This window comes from Erithacus rubecula, assembly GCF_903797595.1.
Source record: "Erithacus rubecula genome assembly, chromosome: 5".
Taxonomy (NCBI): Eukaryota; Metazoa; Chordata; class Aves; order Passeriformes; family Muscicapidae; genus Erithacus; species Erithacus rubecula.
In genome coordinates this window covers 54,344,333-54,362,092 of record NC_136687.1, presented here as the reverse complement: position 1 = coordinate 54,362,092, position 17,760 = coordinate 54,344,333, and the positions used below count along the sequence as shown (strand labels likewise).

At 46.4% G+C, this 17,760-nt stretch overlaps 1 protein-coding gene across 17 annotated transcripts in view; it reads left to right on the top strand.

Moving 5' to 3' along the window:
- Window positions 1-17,760, top strand: part of SEC31A (SEC31 homolog A, COPII coat complex component) — a 37,866-nt gene extending 20,106 nt beyond the window's left edge. For 2 of the 17 annotated variants that reach the window (XM_079306493.1, XM_079306480.1), the window contains 12 exons: window positions 69-214; window positions 1,214-1,387; window positions 1,900-2,073; window positions 4,651-4,743; window positions 5,383-5,512; window positions 6,483-6,836; window positions 9,944-9,991; window positions 11,400-11,458; window positions 13,400-13,672; window positions 14,063-14,182; window positions 16,208-16,279; window positions 17,028-17,760. In XM_079306493.1, the coding sequence (XP_079162619.1) occupies window positions 69-214; window positions 1,214-1,387; window positions 1,900-2,073; window positions 4,651-4,743; window positions 5,383-5,512; window positions 6,483-6,836; window positions 9,944-9,991; window positions 11,400-11,458; window positions 13,400-13,672; window positions 14,063-14,182; window positions 16,208-16,279; window positions 17,028-17,207 (1,823 nt within the window). In that variant the 3' untranslated portion in view covers window positions 17,208-17,760. The remainder of the gene's footprint in view (window positions 1-68; window positions 215-1,213; window positions 1,388-1,899; window positions 2,074-4,650; window positions 4,744-5,382; window positions 5,513-6,482; window positions 6,837-9,943; window positions 9,992-11,399; window positions 11,459-13,399; window positions 13,673-14,062; window positions 14,183-16,207; window positions 16,280-17,027) is intronic. The other 15 variants (XM_079306483.1, XM_079306494.1, XM_079306486.1 and 12 more) reach the window with 12 other exon arrangements.

The following is a 17,760-nucleotide window of genomic DNA, read 5'->3' as shown; positions in this document are numbered from 1 at the left end:
AGCTTCAGCAGAGGTGGGGAGGGATACTCAGAGGGATTTACCAGCTTCTTTGTTCTTGTTTTGTCTAGATCTCCTGGGTAGTAGGCTGGAGAATGAGGGGGACAGCATTCTGCAGACACAAGCTTGCCTCTGTTATATTTGTGCTGGCAATGTGGATAAACTCGTTGCTTGTTGGACCAAAGTTCAGGATGGAAACAGCCCCCTGTCCCTTCAGGTTGGTAATTCTTTTAAGAAAGATGTTGGAAATAAAAGACTGCAATCATTTAGCTCTTAAACCAAATTTTCTAGTGTAGAGCTTTGCTGTCTGATGTACATCAAGATGCAAAGCCTTTCCTTTCTGGAAAAATAACACATAAATATGATACTGGAAAACATGTTGGGAAGTACAGTGGCCCTTGTGCTTGCCTTGTTCTTTGGGTAGTAGTCCTAATGCACTTTTTGTGTAAAATAATTGTAGTACTTGGTGTTTGGGTCTTTCAGTGCTTGCATCTGTTGTGGTTAGGAAATACTTGGACTTTTCTACTTTTGGAAGTTCAGGGGAGGAAATCAATAGAATTAGATTTAAATCCAGAGAGACAGTTGTAGGAAGGCTCTCATGAGAGCTTTCTCTAGGAATTTGCCTGTACAAAACTTGGTTTTCAGCTGTGAAATACATTGCTTCTAGCAGATACCTTGAGGGCATAGGGTTGATGTGTGGAATGAAGCAGTAATAGAATATTTTATAGTACTATGTTAGTTTCTTCTATCTGTTTAAGGCCTTTGAAGAACCAGTTTTAGAAAATACTTGATGATGCTGAGACTCTTGTTTAGTTAATTGAAGGAACTGATGTGTCTCTGAGTTTTGCTTCATGCCATTAACTCTTTGAATTAATAAAATAATTTGCTTTTGAGGGCTTTATTTACAGATTTACCTTCAGTTTGAATTTGCATGGCTTTGCTCTCTGAGGCAGTAAAATTGGAAAATATTGTTGAAGTCCTATTTAGGTGGCTTGTTTACTATGATAGTGGGGTTTTTTTGTGTGCCCCTTTTGAAATGCTGGTTTGTAGGGAAAAACAAATGGTTAGAAAACAATCTGTATTAGTAATGTATGGTTGAAATCTTGTGTGGTATACTCACACTGGGTGAGAGGGGTCTTGCCAGGGACAGTCTTTCTCCTACTTCACTTAGTTGTTCTCACTTGTGGGTGGGTTTTCCTCCTTGCTGTTCTTTCAGGATTTGATAGAGAAGGTTGTGATCCTGCGCAAAGCTGTGCAGCTCACGCAGGCTGTGGACCCCAACGCCATGGGCGCCCTTTTGGCTGAGAAGATGAGCCAGTATGCCAACCTCCTGGCTGCTCAGGGAAGCCTGGCTGCTGCACTGACCTTCCTCCCTGCCAACACCAACCAGGTATGGGCTTCAGGCTCTTTGCTCCCTCGCTCTCTGAACAGGTGTGTTTGAAGCAGAGGTCTCTGCATGGTGCAGTTCAGCACCAGGACTGCCCTTGATGTGCACCTCAGGCTGTTCCCCTCACCCTGCACTGGCCCTGCTGAGCTGGCAGATGTGCAAAGGCTTCTGCTCCCTCTTGGTTTCGCACCCTTGTGCCTGCAGGCAGTGACTGCCAAAGGGTGTCCCTCCTGCAAGCCAGACATGGCAAATGAAATGACATCAACATTTGGTTGTTCTCTTACGACTTCCCAACTTCCATCAGCTGATATTTGTAGACAGGCTGATTTGGGAATGAGGCAGATAGTTGTAATGCAGCACCAATGGCCTCATGTCTCATGCAGAAGAGACTTATTCCAATGGAATAAAGCAGAGCAGGCTTCTGAGAGAGCTCATCAATGGCCACTCAGCCTGTTGGTGTGATGCACTGGGTGCCAGGCGGTGCATTTCAGCTCCTTTCACTGTTCTGATTGCAGCCAAACATCGTGCAGCTGCGGGACAGGCTGTGCAGAGCCCAAGGGGAGCTCCCAGTGGGACAGGATGGCCTCAAGGGACCATATGAGAGAGAGCCCATGGCCAAAGGACGAGCTGGCCCTGTGGCTGGACGGATGCAGGCGCCCCAGGCACCAGCCCAGCAGTATTACCAGCAGGTAAATGGGCTTGGGCAATAGGGAGGGATGTGGTGCTTTAGTTCTGCAGAGTGATGGATGTAATAATTTTTTCCTTTCTCTTGGTCTGAGGCTGTGTGACAAACCTCTACTGAGAGCCTTGTGGTGAAGGTCATTGGTGCTTCCTCTCAGTCAGCACAGATGCCTCCTTTACTCATCTGGAAACATCCTTTAAACATCTTGTCAAGTGGCCTACTGCTGAAGATTAGGTGTTTCCCCCCCTCTGTTCAGCAGTGTGCTTCAGTGCCAAGGACAGCTGTGAGGGAGAGAACTGCAGAAGAGTTCTCTGTGCTTCCTCTCACAGTCCCTGACATTGTCCCAGCCCTGCAGGCCTCGGGGCTTGCTTGTGCAGCTCACCAGCCTCCTTTGGGGCAGATTATTCCCACCTCCAGCTCTGATTTTGGCTGCAGAAGTTGCCAAGCAGTGGCAATAGCACACTGAGGGCATTTTTCTGCAGCTGTGGGTGCAGCCTGCTGTGAAAACACCTTCTCAGCCAGGTGTAAGGGGGTATGGGCTGGTGGGGAGGCTGAGAGTGAGCTGTGCAACAAGAAAGACCTGGTGAGTATGAGACTAATAAGGGTGCTGTGCAGGGAGGAAGAGGAGAAATGGGGGAAGAAAATTCTCTGATTTTGCCTCTAAAGTGAGGATGACAGTGCAGCAGAACACACTGGCCATCAGGTCAGTGTGGTGTGTTGGGCAGCCCTGGCTATGTCTGTTCTTAGAGAGCACTGCCAGGTCTCAAATTCCCCAGCACAGCAGTGCAGCTCATCTGGTACCCTCTAAAGGTGCTCTGGGCTGGGCTTTTCTGAGAGCAGAGCTGTGTTAGGGCTGTGGGTGTTCTCCTTATGCAGAGATTGGCACAAGCAGAGGTATCTCTTGTCTGTGCTGCCCTCAAGCACTGCCTGCCAGAAAATCCAGGCCAGGAAGAAAGAAGGGATGAAAGGCTGGAGGGGAGTTGGGCATTCTTGATGTCAGCAGTATTGTGTGGCTCTGCCTTCTCTGCAGGGTGTTAGCAAGGTAGATTTCAGAAGTGACAAAGCCTTCATCCAGGATTTACCTTGCTAACCCCATTGTATATGATTTTAAATGCATCATCATTAATAATCAAGTCTACTCTGCTGTCTGTGTCTTTAGCATTCTTCCTCCTAACCAAGGAGTTGCCGTGAGAAGTGAAGCTGTGTTTCCTGTTTGACTCTGGAGAAGCTCTCCAGAGCTCTCCTCTAGATATTGAGACATAAGCAATGCTTTTTTAAACTAGAGTTCCCTCTTTCTCCTTCTGTTTCCAGAATGCCTCAAGCAATTATTTTAGCAAGCCCTGCTCACTAATTAAAGGCTGGGTGTATCACAACCCCACGAGTTCACTGGGAGTTACAACCCCCTATGTTGCTGTCTTCTCAGGGAGCTCATCCTCAGCAGGAAGGGCTTGAAGGGGACAGGTGTCAGTCAGAAAGGTTCCCAGCTGATGAACCAGAATGGAGAGATGACATGTTTGTGTCTTAGGATACTTGCTTTGTTTGACTTCCTTTAAGCAAACATGTACGTAGGGCTTGTTCAAGCTTGAGGCAGCCTTTGTTTAACTGCTGTCCCAAATAGGAACATGTTCTTAAGACTTGGATTCCTTTCGACATAGTTTTGTTGAACTCTGGTTTTCATCTGAATAAACCAGGCGTGAAAGGGGATGAAAAAGTCTTTTAGATACTCTGGTGATGAGTTATGGCATTAGCAGTGGCTGTTGTGCAGCTGACTGCACCATTAGCTTAGCACTGCATGGGGTTAGAGACACATAGACCAAAGCCAGCTGAGCCAGCCAGGGCTCCAGGGTCACAGCTTTCCCTCTGCTTATATCCTTGAACCCCAGCCACGTCTCCTGCTGTTGGGCAGCATGCCCACTCCTTGCTCAGGAATGTCACAGGCACAGGAAGTACTTCATTCCTGTCCCATCAGAAAAGCAGGAGTGGTTGTATGGAATTGAAGCTGTTTGGAGTGGCAAAGAAGGAAGGTGGAGGAAAAGAGCTATGGGGGACTGGCTGGGAAGCAGTTACCATTATGATGTGTGTTTGTGCATGTGCAAGAGCTGAATATCAGTTTTTAACCTTTAAAAATTATATTTTAACCTTTTCAAATTCATCTGAAGCTCAGTTTAAAAGACTCCTTTTCTGTGAGGCATATGTTTCAATTTAGCAGGGAACCTGGGGCTTGCAGTGGTTAGTGATGCTTGCTGTCATGGACCAGGGGCTGGGGGGCTTCTGCAGTGGGAAAGTGGGATGGAAGATGGAGACCTGGCTGATTGGCACTCATAACACTGCACTTGCTCCACAGCCTACTGCAGCTGCAACTCCACTGTGCTTCGTCCTCACTCTGCAATTCACTTTGGCTCCAGTGCACAATGATTTTTGCCTGTCTTGAATGCAATTCCCTTCTTCCTCTGAGATTTCATGGCTGCTACAAGTGCCAGCATGCAAACCTTGTGTTCACTTCTTTGCATCTTGTTTTGTGAAACCCTTTAGACTTTTTTTATTGTTTTGTTTTCCATGATTGCTATTTCTTTGTTCAATTCAGGTTAGAATTGCCCCTACTGTCACTACCTGGAGTAACAAAACTCCTACTGCCCTTCCCAGCCATCCTCCTGCAGGCTGTCCCTCTGACACACAGGTATAACCTTCATTATTCCTCTCTGAGCCTCTGCTCCACCCCAGTATGTCCCCTGGTGTAGTCTCTGTGCTTGGCACAGTCTGATACAAATAGATGGAAGGAGCAGCTCCCATGTGTGCTTTGGTTTTACTCTTCTGCATCTCCTTACCTTTTTTTTTTTTCACCAATGCCCAGATGAGTGGCACTTGAAAGTCTCGAGTAGGAACTCAGTGTGACCTGAGTCTCCCTAACCCTTGCCCCACACTGGAATATTTGAAGTATGATTTTTCCCCCTTTTCCATGGAGATTAGAAGCTTCAGAGTTACCATTTAAGTTTAGTTGAAAGATGTTCAGGCTGCCTGAACACCAGGCAGCACTGGCAGGAAACTCTTCCTTGTGCAGGCAGGTGTGTGCTGCTCTGCTTGCTGCTGAAGTCACTGCACATCCAGCTGTGCTTTCAGTGCTGTGCTGGACACCCTAAGGCACTGGGGTGGTTGAAGGCATTTACCCCTGTGCTGGTGATTCCCTTCTTCCAGGGAATGTGGTTTCAAGCCTTGAAATGTGAACTCATCATTTTGCTACAGTTCTGCTTCAGCACTGCATTTAAATCCTGTCTCTCCCAACCATTTTTCCTGTGATTTTTTTTTTTTTTTTTGACAGGGGGAAAACCCACCTCCTCCAGGGTTTATCATGCCAGGTGCTGTTGGCCCCAGCATGCCACCACAGCAAGCCACATCTTCCAACTACAGCATGTACTCACAAGCAGGAGCACGGCCACCGTACCCACAGAGTGAGTGACAGCAGCTTCCCCCTCTCCCTCCTGCCCAGGTGGGCCAGATTAACTCAGGGATAACCAGTCCCCTCCTTGTGGCTGGGAGTGTTCAGACCACACCAGTCTCACAGTTCTTGCAGGGTGGGGAGAAAGATGAGGTGGCATCTGAGGGTTGTCATTTCTTGGTGGGGTCCAGGCATCAGACACCCTCTGGCAAACATTCCCCCTCAGCTCTCATACTCCTCACCTGGCCTTACCAAGGTCGTGCTAGGGTCAGAAACTCCAAAGTCTGAGTCCTGGTAAAGCAGCACAGGCCTGGTAAAGAGAGACACAGCTCATCTGTGTGCATATGGCCATCCATTTCTCATTGAGGCTCCATGGAAATGGGAGAGGGGATGAAGAAATGAGGGCAGTAATAGAGGTGAGTGAAGGGGGAAGAGTCCAGGCTCACTCAAAGAGACTGAAAGTACTGGCATGAGAGAGGAAAAATGGCCATAGATGGGCAGAGGCAGTGAAATTAGACTGCAGGGCCCACAGTGAAAGAGGCTGTGAGCTTGCATTCCCTTCCAGAGTCTGTATTCACTTCCTTGGTGTCAGTTTTCCCTTTGTGAAAACATGGGACAGGGCTTTCCTTTCTCTGAGAGCCCCTGTGAGGGTTGCAGTGGTCCAGAAGACAGCAGTGTCCATGTGTCCCAGCCCCACCCCAAGCAGCACGGTGGCTCTGGGCTGGAGGGTGTGTGTGGGAGAGCAGCAGTCCTTGAGCCAAGGCCATCCTCTCTGTGCCTCCCCGCTCCCAGCGACAGGCTGGGCATTTGAGCAGACCTGCAGGTGCAGGCAGAGCTGTGGGAGCCAGGATTTGGCTGGGCTGGATTTTGGGGGGTAGGGGCATGAAGAGAAGGGAGTGAGGTGCAGAAGGAAGCAGAGGCAGATGAAACCTGCTGCTCTGTTGTGAACTCACTGACCGACTGTTTTTTCTCCCTGTTTGTAGCGTATCAGGCCACACAGCAGTACTCCTCTGGAACAGGGGGACCAGCTCTCTATCAGCCTCAGCAGCCCATTGCTGCCCCTGCTTCAGCCTCTTACCCCAGCCCTGCCCCTAACACCACCCCTTCCTACCTGCCCTCTGCCCCTGCCCACCCCATGCCCTCTCCGCTGTACCCCGGGCAGCCTCAGCCCTCCCCAACGAGCCTGAATCCCGTCTCTTCCTTCCCTGCTCCTCCTGGCACATCCTTTCAGCATGGCAGGCCAGGACCTCCAGCAACTTCTGTGGCTTATGCATTACCTACTGGACCAACAGGTACTCTGCCTGCAACCAGTGACCTTCCTGCATCCCAGAGAACAGGTCTGCGCTTGGACAGGGGGGCAGGCAGGGAGGAGGGAGGGCTTTGGTCTTTACCCACTCAGTTAAATATGCACTTTTTTCCTTGTGAATGCTCTGTAAAAAGTTTGCTTTTGCTTAGAGATCTGTTCAAAGCATTTCTAAACCACATCATCAGCCCTGTGCATCTGTGATAGGGCTGTGTTGCTGCACTGAGCAGCATGAGCAGTCACCTTTGTCTGGTGAGCCAGACCTTGCCACAGTCACAGAGTTTTTGTCTTGCCAAAGACAGATGCTACAACAGGCTTGATATGAGGCTGCTGTATGCCATGGATGGATCATGGCTTAATTTTAACGTTGGTGTCAGAGCCTGCACTGTGACTGGAGAGCCAAGTACAGAAATGAGCAGGTTTTCCTAATCGCTGCAGACAAGATGATCCCAGTTCTCCTCACTGAATGATTTTACAGATGTGATTTGTCTGTGTCCCAGGTTCTTGAGCAGCATTTTAAGCCCAGGATTGACAGCATATTTAATTCAATCAGCATTTCCTGTGGCATCAGCTCTCTTTCATTATTTTGTCCCTAACCACTTACTGCAATGTTATGTACTGTGGCTGCAAATGCCTTAAAAGATTATCAGAAGTGATTTAGAAATGCTTTTACATGTCTCTTCCCTGAATGTCAATTAAAAGCATGTGTGTGTGGCTGACACTTAGGAGCACGTTGGAGCATGCTTGGTGAGAGAGCACTTGCTGAGGTGGGGCTCCATGTCTGCTTGTGACTGCCTGGGTGTTGCTGCTGTGGGACAGTGACCTTGCCTGCCATAACAAACCTGTCCCTTCACTTAGCAGCCTGTGAAACAACAGCTTTGCATGTCAGGTAGTGCAGGAAGAATCAGCAGTCCTTTTCTAAACCTGCTCATGAAAATCCTTCATATCCAGGTGGTCCAGCTGCAAGGTCAATGAGCAGATCTGGGAAGCAGAGGTTGCAAGGAATACTGGGCAAGATTTGAGGGATGTTTTAGGGATGGTGCTGTGCAGAAAAGGCATTTTGCCTTTGGCAGCATGAATCCTATGAGTGGGTGCTCCTGTTGGTGTCCTTGAGGCTGGCAGCTCACATAGCCCCTTTGTGTTTGGGGGAAAAGTGAGTTCTACTGTGTCATGAAATAGGACTGGTGTAGGGCTGCCAGAGTTGCAAGGGGAGAAAAGGCCTTTTCCATCTACCATACTGTTTTTCTGTTTTTGGAGGTGCTGTGCTGTGACCTCTCCTGACCCTACATTACAGGTCACATCAAACTTGAATCTCTAAGCCAGAGGAATTATTAAATTGGATGAAGGGAGAGGTGTTGGGTAGGGTTCTAGGCCTGGGATGTCAACCAGCACATTATAATGCAGACAGCATAGCTTCTGCACTTCCAGATAAATGCAAGAAGCAAGATAATTGTTCTTTCTTACCTGTTTTAATACTCAACCTGTATCACTGGCAGGCACTTTGGCTCTGCCATTTGCTAAATTCTTTGCAGGGACATGGCATAGTCCCACATGGCATGCTCAGAGTGGGTGAAGCTCTTTTCAGAGTTAAAAGTTGTTCATATTAGGCTTTCTTAGAATTATCAATGCTGCTTCTGTTTTTCTCAGCAGCTGTGGTGAGCAGGGTTGTCAGTACCAAGTGTCAGACCTTCAGGAACCCCAACTTGGACATTGCCTCTGATTTGTGCAGCCTTAGGCTGAAATGCAGACATGGACTGCAGGGCATGGTGAGGTGCAGAGCCCAGGATGGCTCATGCATGCACACAAGTGATGATTGCAGCTGGGGAGCTATGGAAAAAAGGCCAAGTGTTCTCTTCCTGTGTTTAGATTACACCTTTCAGAAAGCAAGAATGAAAAAACCCTTGTTTTCTAAGTGCAGCAATGGCAGTGTACATGCTTGATATGCTTAACCACCAACACATTTTCTGCCTAGTGGGGGATGCCTTGGCATGAGCTCCTGTAGAACCACTGAGATCCACAGCCAGAAGTAGATCTCACCTGTAACTGAGTGTTCTGGTGCAGTGATGCTGATCCTGGCAATGAAGTGCTTTTGTGTGTGGTGATGATCTAATCTGGGAACATCATGCTTCACTTTGCAGTTGTGACTCATTTAAAGACCAGGAGTAAGGGAGGAAGGAAAAATATCTCAAATCTGAACTCTTGAAAAGCACCCGACTTTTGAACTGGCTTGGATTTAAAGGTGCATGTAAAAAGGAAGAGTTCTGTAAATATTTTGGGTTTTTTTGCAAAGGCACACAACATCACCATGTTAAGCTGTGTTTGAAGCTTCTATAAGCAAGAAAAGCCCACATTTATTTTCAGTCCCTCTCACTTTGTCTTGTGATAGATCTTAGAATCTGCTTTCAAGGGAGTTCTAATTTTCAACATCTTGAATCGTATTTGAAAATGCAGGAGACAAATCCTGAGCTGAACTAAGGGCTTGCACCAGAAGTTGTGAGCAGGCCAACCCCAGGGACAGGAGTTATCTTATCCCCAAAGCTCCTTTCCTCTTTGGAATGCTGAGGGATTTATTGGCTACATTTTGCCATTTGGGTTGTTGCTCAGTCTGAGCAGGCAGTGTGTCTTTTTTGTGTGAGTATAAAGTTGATGTGTGAACATACTCGTGTTGCTGGGCTGCATGCAGTTGAGAGTGTGCCTTGGTTTGAGAAAATTCTTGGGAGATCCACCTTAAGGTGAAGTACTTCAAACATCTCTTGAAGAGCTTTCTGGAATGGTAAAATGGTGTTGAGAAGATTATGGCTAAGAGTAATGTTCTGTCAGCTGCACTGGAATAGAAAATGAGAACACCAGAAGAGATGAGAAGAGCCGGAATGCTGCAACATTTGTTATAAACAACTAGAAACACTAATTTACTGCATGGAAAGAGCAACAGGCTTGTCTTGGGGGAAGGTGGACAAAAGCAATTCCATGGGGGGTTTGAACAAATGACTTGTCTCCACGCTGGCATTGTAATTAGGTTAGGTGGGTTTTTTTCTGCTGATGCATGTTGTGAAACTAAATTGCTGGTCAGAAATTAAAGACCAACTGCTTTATTATTTTTGAAGAAAATTTTTTTTAGTTATCTTTGCATTTTGTCTGCAGAAAGTCTACCATCTCAAGACCAGGCCTCACTCTTCACAGGTGAACTAGGTACCACCTAACCTGAAAATAATTACAGCCACTACATGAAATTAATTGAACGGACATCAATTATGCAAATGTTCTTTAGCAGACATTAAGTGTGATGCTGTTTGCCAATTAGACTTTAATCAAATTGATTTTTAATTCCTTAATTGAAACCAATAACAATATATCTGGAGTTTTTAACCACAGAAACAGTGTTTTTAAATGTTTCCATTTTTTCATGCAAATTATTCCAGGAAATTAACTGCAGTAACTGTCTGGGAGATTTTCTTAATGTTAGCTATCAGTTAGACTCCATGTATCTGAAATACTCTGGGATTTCTGGATAGAGAGGAATAGAGGAGGCTGCCAGGAGATGGCACTGCCTTCGGTTAACACGCTCTGGATGTAAAACTTGCTTGACAAAAGCCTGGGAGCAAATGAAATTTCAGATAAATTGAGAAAATTCTGCAGTAATGTTAACCCACGCTAAGGTAAATTCATCATCTGCTAAGTGAAAAACACTGTGGTGAAAAAGTCCATTGAGCAGGGATTTGGTTTTGTTGGCTTTTTGTGGCTTTGTGCAATAAATCCTGATTACTTGGGGTGGCAGCAGTAATGCCTGGATGTAATGCCATGGGCTCAATTCCATGTGCTCCGTGAGGAGATGGGCAGCTCTTTCTAATGCACTAATGGGAGCTTTGGGGTGCAAATCTCACAGCTGCAGGGGGCTTGCTTTCTTGGGAGAGCAGAAGGTTTGGTGCAGAGCAGCACCCCAGGCTTGGAGTGAATCTGCTCAGACATCCTCTGTGCTTCCAGTTTCAAACAAATCGCCCCTGGTACAGAAAGCCAGATTTTTCCACCTTGCTTAAGCAGCTCTGCTCTGATTTGGGGTACAAAGCACCCAAAACCATGCTGTAGCTGGCAGGGGAAAGTTGGGTTTATGGCTCTTCTGTATTTCCAAGGTGACTGGGTGAACCTGAAATGCTCAAAGCCTCTTATGCCTCTTCTTTTTCTGTGGTGTTTTGTGTGGTGTTGCTGGGGAACTTCATGTACAAATGTCCTGAGCTCTCTTCACATAGACAGTGTGTGTAGCAGAGCTTTTTTTGGGCATGATAGGCCCTCTTCAAAGGCATGTCTGCTCAAAGCTCTTTTTTCCTGCAAGAGAAGAAAAAGTTAATAATTGAGTTATTAACTTGAGAACAGTTGGTCAAGATCCCAAACCTTGCCCGGTGGGCACAGAGCCCAAAGGGTCTGGTGGCAGGGATGTTGGGAGGCTCTGGCTGGCACAGGAGATGTTCTCAGGGAAGAGCAGAGGAGCAGGCAGGGCAGGCTCTGCCAGTAGAGCTGTGACATGGATCTGGCCCAGCTGAGCTTAAGAAGGCACCACTGCCTTCCTCCCAGGTACTTACAGTCTCTCTTCTTTCTGTCCCAGGGCCTCAGAACGGCTGGAATGACCCTCCCACCCTCAACAGAGCTGCCAAGAAGAAGAAGGTACTCTAGGAGGTCCTACCTCAATACTACTGAGTGCTGGTCACTTGAAAAACAATAATTTAAGCTGCTCCTGGGAAATGTGTTGGCGGGATAATGGAAGAGAAGGGTTAGCAGCAAACACAAGCTGCATCTCATGAGCAGAAATGGCCTTTATGGCTCTCTAATATGCATTATCCCTCTCAAAATGTCTAAGCCTCTAAAAGGGATGGTGGTGTTTTGCTGAAGTTGTGGTTGTTAATAACAACATTGTTCATGGTTTGAAGCAAATACTTCCAACTGTTTTCATCTGCAGTAAAGCAGCAGAGTTTTGCAGAAGATGATACTTAGGCAAAATGAGGAGGCTCTGCAAATTGTTATAGATTATTGACATTGCTGGAGCTGAAAGCAATTTATTGACATTGCTGGAGCTGAAAGCAATTTATCCTGATTAAGGATCTGACCCTGAGAGATCTGATGAGAGCAAGACAATTTCCGTGATGGAGATAATGTAGTTTTGCAAAATGGATTTAAATTGCAGCAGGGCAGGATAATTGGGAACTCTTGGCATGGAGCAGAGCAAGCCCTTTCATCCCCTGGTGCTGCTGTAGCCTGGAGTTTCTCCACAGCAGTGTTATCCACCACTCTCTGACCCTGGGGAGCAAGAGTTAGTCTGGAGCATGTAAAGTGTGGGGAGAACAAAACTTTAGAGCAGCCAAGGATAAGGTCTGGGTGAAGGCAGAAATCTCCCTTACCCTTTAGGTTTTGGTCTCTGCAGTTCAAGGTGAAGAAGCTTTTGGAGGCTGGATAGAGATCTCTTAGTGTCAGAATAACTGCTGGAGCAGAGAGCTCAAGAAGCAGCCTTCTGCACACAGGGTGTTTGCTACTTCTGTGTGTCACAGCCAGAATTTCTGCCATAGCCAAGGCTTGCGGGTTGGCTCCTTCTAAATGAGGAATGTGTTTGTAGCATTCCCTGTTGGGTGTTTAACAAATCTGTCAGTTGCGTTTCTATGTTTGTTTCCCTTCTGTCCACCGTCTGAGGGGTGGTTTAGGATATTATAAAATGACTCACCACATGGACTATTATAAAATAGAAGAAATGTCTGGCATTTCAAGCCATAATTTTCAGCTGTTTTCCTCCTAACTAAGAACTTATTCACCACTCAAAAGTTTATTGTTGTGATTCATTTCTTTTATAATTTACTTTGTTGCAGGATTGGGATTTTTTTCTTTTTTTTTTTTTCTGTCCCAAACCACTAGCTTAAGTCTAGCATCATTCATTGAGGGTTCTGTAATCTTTTTTTTTTTTTCCATGTGCACATTCCCATGGAAGCCCTTTCTGTTGTTTTGATTCCTGCATGTTGTGTAGCAGAGGCCAGTAGCTCATTTTGTTGTGTCTTCCCTCCACCAAATGTTTGTGGAACATCCCTGTGTAAGGACTGGCAGATGCTCAAGGATGAATCTGAAATGCCCATGTAATCTGCCTTTGAGCAGACCTGTGTGCCAGAAGCTTGAAAGGCTTTCAGGAGCTTTACTGGGGCATGTTGCTGGCTGTGACCTACGTACTGCATGGACAAAAATACACCCTTGAAAATGAGACACAAAAGTCTAAATATAATGACCCAATAGTAAGAATAGATGTAGGTGTGGGTTAGTTTTCTCTTCTAATAGTGCTGGTCTGCCAAACCTCCGGGTTGGAGGGAGGGTGGTTCTGATTTGAGGTGGCTGCACTCAGCTCTTGTGGCCAGGGGCAGGCTGGGCTGCCCCAAGGCACTTCTTAGTGTGCAGCCAGAGGATGGGCTTGGGTAGCCAGAGTGAAATTCTGTGTTGTCTGCCCCTGTCATTTCTGTATCCAGCACTCCCATTTACTGTGGTTTGGGAAGTCTGTAAGAGCTGGGTGTTGTGCTATGCCTGCAGCAGTCACACCAACATAAATGCCCTGCTTTTTTGCTTTTTTCCCCCCAGGTCCCTGACAACTTCCTGCCCCCGGTGCCCATCACCTCCCCCATCATGAACCCGCTGGCGGATCCACAGGCTCAGCTGCAGCAGCCCCAGGCTCCAGCACCACCCAGCAGTGCAGCCAGCTTCCAGCCTCCACACCTCCCTGCAGGGCAGATGGTGCTGCAGGGTGGCTTCCAGCCTGCTTCCCAGCCCCTGGGGCCATCCATCATGCCACCCACTGTTTCCAAACCCAGCACGGAGGGGGCCCCGGGGGCCCCAATTGGCAATGCCATCCAGGTAAGGTAACCTCAGCACTGTGTGGGTTTGTTTGTCCATCAGTAGAGCCTGCCAGGCAGGATCCTGTTGTGCAGGCTTTTCTTGTAGCCACAAAGTGTACTGTGGAGTTTCTAGGCACTGTCCTTGCACCGTGCTGGCATTTTGTTACTGTCAACTCCACCAAGGTGCCACTAATCCTCTAGTCAGTATGGGCCAACAGTCTGCCTCCTTCTGCAACTTTCACTGCTTCCCAGAGGGAGCAACAGCAGGTGCTGGTAAAGTCACCTCCATACACCCACAGGGAAGAAATAGGAGTTGTGCCAAGCTAGGTAATAATGCCACTTGGTTTAGCTGAAAACAACATGTGGGCACAGTGACCTGGAATAGCCTCACCTGTTCCCTGTTGTTCAGCACGTGCAGGCACTACCAACAGAGAAGATCACCAAGAAGCCCATCCCTGAGGAGCACCTTATTCTGAAGACTACCTTTGAAGCCCTCATCCAGAGGTGCCTGCTGTCTGCCTCTGATCCGGTAGGTGATTTCTGATAACAACTCATTTCAGAGGGAAACAACAGTTACCTGGGAAAGGGAAGGGAACAGCTTTGACACAACCACTGGAGCTGGATAGGAAAAATATTTCCTGTGGCAGCCAGTACATTGTAAATGAGCTATCCCTCCCAAAGCTTCTCATTTATTTCTCATGGCCAGTAAATAGCATGCACCACAAAGCCCAGATCCTGACTGTTCAGCTTATGCCTTCCACATGCTAAAAGGTGGTGCTGTGGCATGCAGTGGGCTTTGTGCACTGAATTTACTTGGTCTTGTTGGTCCAGTTGCTCAAAATCCTTTATTTCAAGGCTGTAGGGTGCATATATGTTTGTATGTGTATATAGTGTATTCTGCATTCCCTTTCAGCTTGTCTTTCTCCGAGTGCCCCTTCATCCAGACAGACAAAGAAGGCAAAAGCATTCCACTCATATCTGCACCTGAGGATTTGCTTTTCTGCTTTTCTTGTTAAGTCTCTCTAATTTTCTTAGGCAGTGAAAGTGTTTCAGTCCACAGAGACAAGAGACACCACCCTGTCTGTACACATCAGCTGTTGTCAGAGCAAATACAGGCACTGCTCAGCTGTTACATTCTAAAGGGGAAAATGGGAATGGGAACTAAGGAGCGAGGAGGACAACCAGTTTGCACTTCCACCTAATAGCTTTGGCTGGAGAGATGTCTTGCTGTTTCCTAGACACAATTTATTCCTCTCTGTCCTAGCTGACCATCTGTAAAATGAAAATAGCATGTGCACCTTTTCATGGGTTTTGAAACAAATATTCTCTGGTCATGCATCTGAGAGTTCTGCAGCCCAAGAGAACTGGGGGTTTCTTACCTGCTCCTCCTGGAGTAATTTTTCCTTAGATATCTCAATTCCTTGATGACATAACTGCAGCTGAGGAGTTTTCTGCATGTGGCCCAAGATCCATGTGCTGTGTTCTCCTTTTTGCCATCTGAACAGCTTTCCCTAATTTCTAGCACAGCAAGCAACCTGCAGTCTTCACCCTTGAGCTAGAGCATTCCCACAGGCTTTATTTTCTCCCCACAATTATTTAGTCCAGAGAAATGTTTCCAGTTGCCAGGGAAAATGACAATTATCCTGAGTGAAGATGGATTAATGCACAGACAGATTTAGGAGGAAATTCCATTACTCTTGTGCACTGATGCCATTTCTGCTGCTGTTGACTAGCACCTTTTTTGTGCTCCTGCAATTGTAACATTGATGCTTTATTACTTTTCTATTACTCTGGGGTAAAATCTACAATTTTAGATGTTGTTTAAAAAAAAAAGTGGATGAAAATTCATTTCTCCAGCAGCTGCAGCTCCAGATGAAATGTACTGGGGTTATTTTAAGAGCCTTTGGTGGCAAAATAAATCCAGGCACATCACTGGGTGGTTTACTCTATAAAACTCATACAAGCATAAAGTGTCAGTAAGGACAGATTGGGTTAGGCTGTTAGTTTTTCTATTGACACTAAAAACTTACAGACAAACTGCTGGCTTTGCTTTGCTAATCAAATGAGAAAAAATATAATTAGGATTTGCCATAAGTGATGAGTGAGTTGTACACACTTAGAACTGGAGAATCTGCATGTGCCCTTAAGTTCTCGCTAATCTTGCTGGATACTTCATTCCAATAAAAATTCTATCCAGTTATGCTTTATTCAGAACCATAGGGGGAAAAAAAAACAAATATGCTGCAACTCAGGATTGTGTCACTTTTCTTATCAGTCATGCTATTCCTATCAGTGGGATGTGCAAATGACCAGTGGCTTTTGGGGTGCTATTTTTTATAGACAACTGAAGTGTTTACATGTGGAGAGCTACAGTCGTGGTTTTTCCTAGCAAAATCAGGGGAGAGGAGTACAGAACCAAGAATCCAAATGATGTGTTAGGAAAATGTTGTTGAGAAAGGAGTTTGATGTGCTGCATGGACCTCTTTGCAATGATACCAGATTGGTCTGGGATTCTTAAAATCGCTGTGCTTTGATGTGTTTATTTGTCTTGCAGCAAACCAAGAGAAAACTGGATGATGCAAATAAGCGCCTGGAGTTTCTGTATGACAAACTTAGGGAACAGACAGTAAGTTCTGTTTTACATTTTTCCTTCAGAAATGTGCTCCTAAACAATTTATTGGATGTTTGCATGGATTTCTTAAACAACAGCCAGTTTCTGTGCTTGGCTCCACATGCTGTGCAGACTTTGCAGTGTTGTTTTGGGGTCATGTAATGAGTTTTATGGTGCTGTGCTGAGGCAAAAAGGAGAGATCTTGCACAGGCACTGTTTCTGTGCTCCAGGCAGGAGCTGAGACACAGCCTGGGGTCAAAACAGAACCCAGGGGACTTGGATGCTGGAGGCTCACTGACTTCACTGGAAGGCAGATGTGCAAGTACTTTTGAATATCTGGTAATTTTTCCAAAGGTTTCCAGGAGGCTTTGGCAGAATAAAGGAGTGTGCTTAAATGTCTTAGTACCTTTAGACTGGAGTGATGTAATCCTCTTGTTGTCAGGCCATGTTTGCTGAGCAATTACCTTTACCCAAAGGCATAAAAGCTTAGTAGGTTTTTCTGGTGCCAAGAGTCTGACACCCCAGGGAATTGCATGCAGGGTCTGGCAGGGAAGGTTTGCAGGGTGTAGCAATACTGCAGAGAAGGTCCATTCTGTTTTTAAAGTATTGTTAGACTTCCCAGTGTGGTGCAACTCTGAAGATGGCTATCTCCAAAGAAAGGAACTAAGTGCTGCACCTTCCTGATGACCAAGCACCACCCTCAGAATTTCTCTTTTTCTAGTTTTTCCTTTGTTCTGACCTGCCTTGCCTGCCTTCCTTGCAGCTCTCTCCAACCATCATTAGTGGCCTGCACAACATCGTGAAGAGCATCGAGACGCGCAACTACCAGGAGGGGCTGAACATCCACACACACATCGTCAGCACCAGCAACTTCAGCGAGACCTCTGCTTTCATGCCAGTCCTGAAGGTTGTCCTCACCCAGGCCAATAAGCTGGGGGTGTGAGGCAGCCCTGCACTGCAAAGCCCTGGCTGGGTGGCTGCTTTCCCAAAGAAGTGCATTTCTGCGGCAGACGTGCGGGAAACGGACCGAGCGCTCGTCCTCGCAGCATGGCGCAGTAGAGCTGACAAATGGCATTACACTCTCCCTGCAAAGTACTTTGTTCTAGAAGGGCTGTGGAGCCCTGGTGCTTTTCTTTTAATCCTTTTCCCATCCCTAACGATTGTCATCTACAAATAGCATATTTAATGGATGATGTCCCACGTTGTCAATTTTTAGGTGCATGTTACACTGCTAAACAGTGGCTTTTAATAACAGATGTATGTGTTCAAACAACAGGATAGGTTGTGTATTGTACCCTAAAACAGATTATTCCCTTCTACCCACCCCACTGTTCCTTATCCACCAGATTAAAAATGGTCTGATCAGGTTACAAGTGTATTTGGTCTTTCATTTTATCAAGCTGCTTGCAGTTCTGTCATTACAATTTACACGTTAAATAGCTTAATTGTGCACTGGAGCAAATGAACAAAATAAAAGCTAATGTGATATTTTCAAT